Source organism: Phascolarctos cinereus, unplaced genomic scaffold, assembly GCF_003287225.1.
Source record: "Phascolarctos cinereus isolate Bilbo 61053 unplaced genomic scaffold, phaCin_HiC Scaffold_4;HRSCAF=312, whole genome shotgun sequence".
In the NCBI taxonomy this organism is placed as follows: domain Eukaryota; kingdom Metazoa; phylum Chordata; class Mammalia; order Diprotodontia; family Phascolarctidae; genus Phascolarctos; species Phascolarctos cinereus.
In genome coordinates, this window is record NW_027555847.1 from 176,286,256 (window position 1) to 176,295,961 (window position 9,706).

The 9,706-nt window shown below is 39.0% G+C and overlaps 1 protein-coding gene across 2 annotated transcripts in view; it reads right to left on the reverse strand.

Annotated features, from left to right (window-relative positions):
• Window positions 1-8,893, reverse strand: part of MUSK (muscle associated receptor tyrosine kinase) — a 30,765-nt gene extending 21,872 nt beyond the window's left edge. Inside the window, exons 1-3 of one of the 2 annotated variants that reach the window (XM_021001862.2) lie at window positions 8,730-8,893; window positions 4,718-4,893; window positions 3,692-3,715 (exon numbers count right to left, since the gene is read on the reverse strand). In XM_021001862.2, the coding sequence (XP_020857521.2) occupies window positions 3,692-3,715; window positions 4,718-4,893; window positions 8,730-8,809 (280 nt within the window). In that variant the 5' untranslated portion in view covers window positions 8,810-8,893. The remainder of the gene's footprint in view (window positions 1-3,691; window positions 3,716-4,717; window positions 4,894-8,729) is intronic. The other variant, XM_078152806.1, reaches the window with a different exon arrangement.
• Window positions 8,894-9,706: the final 813 nt, after the last annotated feature.

A 9,706-nucleotide genomic window follows, 5' to 3' on the forward strand; every position in this document is an offset into this window, starting at 1 on the left:
CTGTCCATGGGGTTTTCTTGGCAAAGATAATAGAGTGGTTGCCATTTCCTTCGCCAATAGGTTAAGGCAAATAGAATTTAAGTGACTTGCCCAGGATTACACATCTAGTGTCTGAGGCCAGATTTGAACTCGAGTCTTTCTGACTCCAGGTCTAATACTCTATCCACTGGACAACCTATTTGCTGCTATTTTATTACCAAAAATCATTAAAAATAGTGGCACCTAACATTCTCTATATCTTTTGCCCAGTTGAGTGATTATAGAAGTATGGTCTGCAGTTGTCAAAGTCCATCTATTTTCTTCTTATATCTTCATCAAGGGTGTTCTTAATATGTAAGTAAGTCATTCTTAGGAAATATTTATAGAAGTGAAAACCAGAAAACAAAAAGTTTTTGTTTGTTATTAGTTTTCTCCTGTCTTTTTTTTTTTTTGGTTATAATACCATATAAGATGTCCAACCACATCATTGGGTTTCTGGTCTTTCAGATATTTTTGAAAATTGATCACATGATACTTTCAAAATTGTTTTGGGTCCAGCATGGATATTTTTCTGTGTGGATTCAGTCTAGTCAAATTGCTTTTCTCAATTTCATTTTCTTAAGTGTCATTTCTACTTAATCATGAAGTGCCTCAGAAACTTAGGAGTTCAAACCCAAATGTCATGTCATTGGTGAAAGAAAACAGATTCACTAGAAATGCTGGTGGACAGGTTTCATTTTATGTCTTTCTGTTCTCTTCTTCTAGTTTCATTATTAAATACTTTCAAAATGATTTGACTTAGCTGGGTTCCACCTCCAGTCTTCTGCAAGCTTGTTTTCCCTTCTACTGCTCTTTGCTGTTCTGTGAGCAAGACTGCTTATAATCTTCCACCTTCCCCTTTTCCCAAAGTTTTGCATATGAATTTTCTTAATTAGCATTGCCCTTAGCTGCCATTTTTCTTCAAGGTAGAGAGATCAAGTGCTTGCTGGTTAAGGAAATTTAGGCACTCTTTTGGCCTCTAGTGGTTACTTTATATCAGTTAGACTTCTGAAGGAAATACTAGTAGTTAGAATCAGTCTTTATTCCTTTGCAATTTCCTACTTTTTAGTGACTGCATCTTATTTGAATAGGTGAACTTTGATCTGTTTTAAGTATATGCAGTGTGATTTTATATCATTTATTGTTGATTTTGATGTTTATCCTCACTAGGCAATTGTGTGACTACATGTCTGGTTGGTAAATGACTTATCTGTATCCAGTTGTTTCTTGTCTACTAAGCTATTTTTAATTTCATTTGTTTTGTGCTGTTCTTTAGTGCTTACCATGTCTGATGTGTTCTAACTTTTCTTCCGTACAGTATTCATCATATATAAGTGTGAGGCTTTTGAATGGTCTATAAGTCATTGACCCTTTCCATTTCTTAATCCTATATATTTTCCCTACATACTTTTCACTATTATTTTCTGTGCCCATATATCTTCTCATTTTAGTCCCAAGATATCAACATATAAGCTGATTTGCTTAGAAGGATTTATCAGGTTCTTCAGATTATTTCACTGCCTTCTTTATCCTCTGGAACAGATGTTGACTCATAGGTACAATTACATTATTAGTCTTTTTATTATATTTGTCTTGAGCATCGCAATAGGAGATGACTACGTGTCTCATTAAACATTTCTTGTTGCCTTTGGTGCATGGTATAATGCACTCAATTGAAGCCTTTGCTTGTCCCTCCCTTTGAACAGAATCTAAGAGTCATCTTTCAATTAAACTACAACTTCCTTATGTTTTATGGTTTAACTTATGGGGTTAATGTCAATATGGATATGGTCTAATTTCTCCAGTAATGTATCAAGTAATATAATGGAACAAGAATCTTACATTAAGAACACAAATAGCTAAATTAATGTTTGTAAATGGTACAAAAATTGTCACTCTTCCACCATCACTGCAAAAGCAGAAGAGGCAATTGTAGGCCTGGAGGCCATTCTGTATTTTATTTCGTTTCATAGACATCAATGGTCAGATAATTCACCACAAATTATCCAGCCAGTAGACTGGTGATGAACCTCTTGGCACTTAGCTAGGCTTGTCTTCATACAACAGGCAGTTGAGTACAATCAGCCAGTGTTTGTGCTCTGCTGGCACAATCTTGGAAAAGCTAAGGTCACCTCTATCTACAACATGAGATATCAGTTGGATTTTTGGAGAAGTAGATGCCTCCAATAATGAAAGAATTAGAAAAATACAGTTATAATGAAGGAATCATGAGCACAGCTTACTATAGGAATAATTTTATATATCTACAATTAGCATTGGGGGAACATAAATCTAATTTAATGCTTCAGTGGATCTGTGAGTCTTTTGAGTGAGATCTGATCAGATCTCAATGATTTAGATGTTTCTTTAGAGGATATAGATCAAAAATTTCTCCATGTACTCTCTTCCTCTGTGACTCTCACGTCCTCCCAAAAATCCTACACAGTGAGTTCATCCAATGTTTTGGGGTCTTTCCTCAGGCTCTCTCGACATTGAGTGTAGAGAAATCCAGCACAGAGGCTGAATTAATCAATTATCCTTCACTTTCTCCATGTAAGCAAAAAATCATACACTGAAAATGAAAATGATACTTTTATGGTTTGATTCAGACCATAAATGGCATAATGCCATTCAGAGAACCCTAGAACTGGAAGGGACCTTTAGAAGTTATCTACCAAATGGCTTTGAAGGTTTGGAGATATTTCTCTCTCTATTTCTCTATTTCTAGTTTAACACCCTTATTTCATATAAGTAGAAACTTAGACTAGGAAAGGTTGTGACCTTGCAAGGTCACAGGAATAGTTAAGATAGCAGACAGGGTCTCTTGACCCTAAGTCCAGTTTATTTTTTCCCCTCCTCCTTCTCCTCTTCCTACTTCTCCTTTTTCCACGATTTCATCATTGTAGGGAACTCCCAGTGACAAACGTCCTCTGTTAATGCAGATCAAAAGATGCTAGTCTTAGGTGCTTAGGGCACTGAGACTTTCCAGTGTCACACATCCCTTAAGTGCCAGGGATACGTGGCCCAGATCTTCCTGATTCCAAGGAAAGCTCTCGATCCACTCTACCATCTGGTCTCCCTAACAACTTTAAAGTAGTCAAAGGGTAGTTATCCTCAAAGCCAAGAAAACCTGGGTTCAAGTCTTGCCTCTGACATATATATATATATGTATATGTATATGTATATGTATATGTATATGTATATGTATATGTATATGTATATGTATATATTGCCTCCGTGACCCTGGTCAAGTCACTTAACCTATTAGTGCTTCAGGTGCTCAGCATCAGACACCTGTAGGCCACCATGCTTCCTAATGCTCTTTAGTGGTCTCCATTTCTCTTGAGTTTGATACCACTACTCTAGGCAGCATTCTTACATGAAAGGTTACAGAGAAGGTGCCAGCTTGTATTAGTGCAGGGAATTTCCTCACCTGGGGAATGGAATCCTAGGTTCAGTCCTGAGGGGGGCTATGTTAATCATAGTACATATTTCAGCATAAGCTACTTGTACGATCAAACGATTAGACCCCAAGTTTGATGCTATGTATAAATGTTCCAAGGCCTTTGGAACTCCATGTTTTTAATATGATTAAGGTGAAGGATGCAAAGAAGCATGCAGGTTACCAATGAAATGCACACAAGGATTCAAGAACACACACAAAGCTACTTACTTGTTATGTTATCTCTTTTTAAATCTGAGGGGGGAGAAGGGTGAACATTAAAAAAATGAAGAATAGGTTTTCCAATTATTCTGTGAGAGCTCATTAAGAAATACAAATCATTTCTCAGCTTTACAGTATGTAGTGGGAAAGCGTTCTTTCCACTCATGAGAAAGATAGATTTCCCCAAAATCACCCCAGATGTTTGGGATAACCACACAACCACTTATAAAGCTCATTACGGCAACATGGAGCTGATCAGCTTTGTTTGGTGAGGTCAGCAGTTTAGAGCACATGGTAATGGGGATTTTTGCTTAAATATCTGCTTAAAGCTGCTCTGGAGAGTTTTCTTTTTTTCTTAAGGGGATCTTAGTCCTTCCCTTCTCTGACTAGGTCAACCCAGGGCAAGTCCTAGCTCTTTCTCTCAACATTCCAAAGAAAGTTACTCAGATCTTGTAAAGATCCACTCTGAAGTAAGGCCAGGCTTCCAGGTAAGGATAAAGCCTCCAATAGGTTTCAAATGAATTCATTCATTTTTTCACAATGACCTTTGAAACTAGGTATTCTAATTTTCCTTTTATCCTGAGGAAAGAAAAAGTTAATTCACGAGTATAACCTGGCTCCAGGAACACACCCCTCTTAGTCTCTTCTAAATACTAGGTAAAGCAACGGTTCTTAATCTTTTTTGGGGGGGATCATGGATCCCTTTAGCATTTGGTGAAGCTTCTGGATCCCTTCTTAGAATAATATTTTTAAATATATGAAATAAAATACTTAAGAATAAACAGGAAACCAATAATATTGATACGCATTTATCAAAATACTTTTTTTTTTTTAAAAACAAGTTCATAGGCTACAGGTTAAGAATCTCTGATGGGGCAGTAGATAGAGCACCGGCCTTGGAGTCAGGAGGACCTGAGTTCAAATCTAGCCTCAGACATATAACACTTACTAGCTGTGTGACTTAGGGCAAATCACTTAACCCAAATTGCCTCAAGAAAAAAAAAAGAACCTCTGAGACAGAGGATTCTGTATTACCTAAATGTGGCACTTTTATGCAAGCCATAGGCTCCCTGTGCATGCTGGGAAGCTTGGTGCATTCAGGCAAGGTCAGCAGATGCAATCCAGATTTGTACAGGCCTCTGTGGGATTTTTCTTCCAGTGTCAACCATTCCTTTGCGCAGAATAGATCCTTTACAGCCAGGCAGTGCTCTCTAAAACATTTTATGGAGAACAGTGAGAAGGACTGTTTAAAGAGGGACATGTTAGTGCAGCATTTAAGGTATAATTTATATACTGTGTTTTCAAAACAACATGGCAGAGCAGCTGATTCTCATTCCAAGAAGGGTTTTGAATTCACTCTTTATGTTATAAGAAGTTTTATTGGGAACACACAGTTTCCCTTCGTGGGTATTCTAGTGGCGTAGCCTGGTTTTTCGACATAAGTAATTCTACAGCCCAGAATGACAAAGCAGGGAGTGTCTATAAAAATGGTACAAAACTGGCTGTAAGTTTGTATGGAAGCCCCAACGTCAGTCATTTTAGAAGAATAATGAGAAATAATTAGCTGCCGTAAATACGTTCTTTTAGAATTAGGATCACAAATCTCAGAGGCCATCTGAAATTTAGAGAGGTTAAGTTATGACTAATCTCATGGTCCTGCTAGGTGCCAGATGCAGGATTTGAATCCAGTTCCTGGGTTCATTCTGCTGAACCCACTCTATCTGTCTCTATTGTTGCCAATCTGGAAGAGCAACTCCTGGGTTCTTGATTTTTGCTAGCTACATTTGTGATTCTCGCTCCAGGATTTTGACCAAAATACAAAAGTGAGGCCTCTCAGAAGACAGCACAGCACATTGGCAAGAGCTCTAGCTCTGGAGTCTGATGATCAGGGTTCGAATCCTATCCCCAACCCTCTTCTATGACTTTGAATGAGTCCCTTCAGGTCTCTGGACCTCAGTGACCCGATCTGTAAAATGGGGTTGGACTAGATAGCCTCTAGAAGGTTCCTTCCAGCTCTGACCCTGACCCTAGGTTTTTTGAATCTAATTCTCTTTCCACTACATCATATGCCCACTTATCTCTACTACTCCATTGAAATATTTGTGACAGTGAAAAACTACAAGCTACCTAAATGTCCAGAGAGCTGGCTGCACAAACTGTGATAGACACAGTGTCCCAAAAGTTTTGGTGCAGTTTTAAACGTGTGAAACAAAAATGCACCAAGACCTTTGGGCACCATGTCTAACAGAATGCTTATGGTTCCACTAAGGCTGACAAATATGAGGAATATAAAAATGTCATAGTGCAAAATTAAGAAAGCAACAACAGAAGAATAGTTTGTACATATATGATGCCGACTTATTTTTTTGTTGGGAACTCCTGATGCGGAAACTCCCTCCACCAAGACAGATCAGCTACTCTTCTGTCATTTTCAATCATGTCTGACTCTTCATGATCCCGTTTGAGGCTTTCTGGGAAAAGTACTGGAGTGGTTTGCCATGTTGTTCTCCAATTCATTTTACAGATGAGGAAACTGAGGCAAACAGGGTTAAGTGACTTGCCCAGGATCACACAATTAGTAAATGTCTGAGGCTAGATTTGAACTCAGGAAGATGAGTCTTCTTGGCTCTAAGCCTGGTACTCTATCCACTGCACTACCAGTCTTAGAGTCCTAGAAAGTTACCTGAGGTACTGAAATTGAATGATTTGCCAAGGGTCACACAGCTACTGTGTCAAAGGTATATCTTGAAAGTGGGTCTTCCTGATTTTATCTACTATACATAGCATGGTGCTTCACATGCCTTTTTAAAAGAGTGTGTGTGTGTGTGTGTGTGTGTGTGTGTGTGTGTGTGTGTGTGTGAGTGTATGTTTGTTTATGGAGTGCATAGACAGATATAAAGAAAGGGAACACCAGAGAGACAAACTGATAAATTGTTATTGGATAATTGTTTATGGATGTTCGTTTTAAAAATGTCAATTGTTTTAAAGTATGCCTGATTGGCTTTGTTTCAAGTTCATATAAATGATTGTTTTAAAAACATCTTTATATCCTAATGAATTATTTGCATCAAACAGGTGTCAGAATTGTTTGAGTGCTATGGTAATCTGAACTGAGGAGAGTGGAATTGGTTAAAAGCCTTTGAGTCACTTTATAAGCATGATAATTATCCCAGCATCCACAGCAATGGTGATTGTTGGTTATGATGGGGTGCTGATGACAAGGTTGGGGAGTAGCTGTCTTCACCTTCCTTTGCTGGTTACACCTTCTGTTTATTATATGCAGGGAATCTTCTGGTTAGGGATGACTACAGGGCTGCAGGACCTCACATGAACTGATTGGAAGACAGGAAATAAGCCCTGGATGGGGGAAATCCAAAACTTCTGGCAAATGTGGGATGATAACAAACAGATTCTGACTCTTAAAGTAGTGGTAGGGGATGGAGAAGTATGTGCCCACAGTACTCTATTGTACCCTGTCACTCACAGGCTTCAGTAAGAATATATTTTGCCCAGAGCGGTTCACATTCATAATGTACTTTCCTCATAACCATTCATTAGGGCAGGTAGAGCAAGTGTGATTATCTCCATTTTAATTACTTTTTTTCTGTTTGAACCTGTGGTTTCATTGGAATAGGAGGCTCCTCTGAGCTAACTCCTCCCGATGCAGATAAATCAATAACTGTTTTGCAGCTTATAGTTTTAGACAATTTTATGGGGGCACTGAGTAAGGAAGGGACTTACCCAGGGTCACAAAGTGAGGTTCTCTGAGCTAGATCTTAAATCAAAGTCATCCTGACTCTCTATCTATAACATGCTTCCTCTCCATTAGTGAGATCATTTATGTAAAAAGTTTTCTTTTTTGTGGGGGGGGCAGTCAGGGTTAAGTGACTTTCCCAGGGTCACACAGCTAATAAGTGCCTGAGGCCAGATTTGAACCCAGCTCTTTCTGACTCCAGGGCCAATGCTCTGTCCACTGCCCCACCTAGCTGCCCCAGTGTTTTCAAATCTTAAAATACTATATACATTTAGGAGTTACTTTATAGATGATGAAATAGGCTTAGAAGTAACCCAACCAGTAAGTGTTAGATCTAGAATTCAAATCTAGCTCTCCTAGCTTCAAATTCAGTGTTTTACCCACTGCCCCCAAGTGAACTTAGATGGAGGGTCCTCTAGTTTTCTTAATGATCTGTGATAAATGGAATGAGTAACATGGAGATGCAGCATGGCATATTGGATTAAAGGCTGTCTTGGTGTCAGGAAGCCCTAGATTGGTTCAAGTCCTATTTCAGTGGCAGCTGGGCAGTGCAGAAGATAGATCACTGGGCACTGAGTCAGGAAGATCCGAGTTCAAATCCAACCTCAGACACTTTCTAGTTGTATGACCCTGGACAAGTCACTTACTCCCTGCTTGCTTTAGTTTCCTCAACCATAAAATGGGGATAATAATAGTACCTACCTCCCAGGGTTGTTGTGAAGATCAAATGAGATAATATTTGCTTAGCCCAGTGCCTGTCATGTAGTACGTGCTCCTCTCTGCTTCCCCTGCTCCTCTGTCCTTCCCTCCTTCCATCCCACTCTTCCTTCTTTCCTTCCTTTTTTCTTGCCTCTGACATAAAACTGAGGATAGTCATTTAACCTCACAGTGTTCCCAGGCAACTCTCTAAGACTGTAAGTTGCAGATGAATGACTGATGATCTGCTACAGTGAAGGGAGTTTCCACATTGGGAGTTTGCTACCCTAATGAAATTACAAGTCTACACTCCCTACTCCAAAAAAATCCACATAATGTTATTTTTCTGATTTAGCAGTACAGGAAACTCTTTTATTCTTTTTCTCCCATGGCCAATCAGCACTACCTATCATTAACACAGAAGGCTTATATTTTGGGATTATATTTTATGGGTCAAATATACTCTGTTCTAAACACACAAAAGCTGATCGTTTGGTTCACTCTTGGTCACAACCTCTTCCACTTTTATGAAACACCATCCCTGGTTTCTTCTAGTAAATAGGTACATGCCCATACCACCAGTGGAAAATCTCTTACCTGCATAAAGGTTTAGGAGCTGGCATAAATCCAGCAGGGTTGCAGCCCTGGAAAATGTGGTTACAGAGCAGAGACTCCATAGCTAGCCGACAGAGTGAACTCAGCTCCTTCAAGTCGCTCCAGATGGTTTGGACAAGAAGCTCTTGGGTGTCCTCTGGGTCCCCGTAGGTAGAGTTGTAGAAAACAAGGGCGTCCTTTGCCAAGACAGCACCGCAAACCTCACCTCTATAGGTACTGCAGTAGCCTGGATCTTCTTGGTGCAGTTTACTGAAAAAGTAATGAACAAAGTTCCCAAGCACATGCTACTTCTTGGCATTCAGACTATTTTGTTCCAAATATGTATCCTAGAGGCAGGAGAAAAATCAGAAAGCGAAAAAAAAAAAAAAGCAGTGCCATAATCTACTTACTGCATTCACCATTTTACATGTAAGATTAGAATTTGTTTCAATTCAATATTTGTTACATGAAAACATTCTCTACCTAGGGTCCATAAACTTGATTTTTTCCTATATTGATAACTGTATTTCAATATAATTGATTTCCACAGAGACTTGACCTCGATCCAGGAAGACCTGGCTTCAAGTCCTAACTCTGACATATCCTAGTTGTGTGGCCCCAGCAAGTCACTTAAACTCTCAGTTGCTCTATGAAACTCTCTAAGACTGTAAGTTGCCAAGAAGGTGCAGACTTGTATTGGTAAAGGAAGTTCCTTATTCAGACCTCCAGATATAGATCCAGTCTCTCTATTGTGTGCAGATACTATAATAGGACATGAAGGGGATAAGGAATAGAAACAAAGTTTAGATAAGAGATAGCTCCTGACCTCCTGGAGTTTACCATCCAGTAGGGGGATACAATACATGAAAAAATAATTATCATATAAAATAATCTGTGATAATTGCATAAGGGAAATACCAAGTGGTATAAAAAAGATGTTTACTGATTGGAGAGTTTAGGGAAAACTTTCTGAGGGAGGT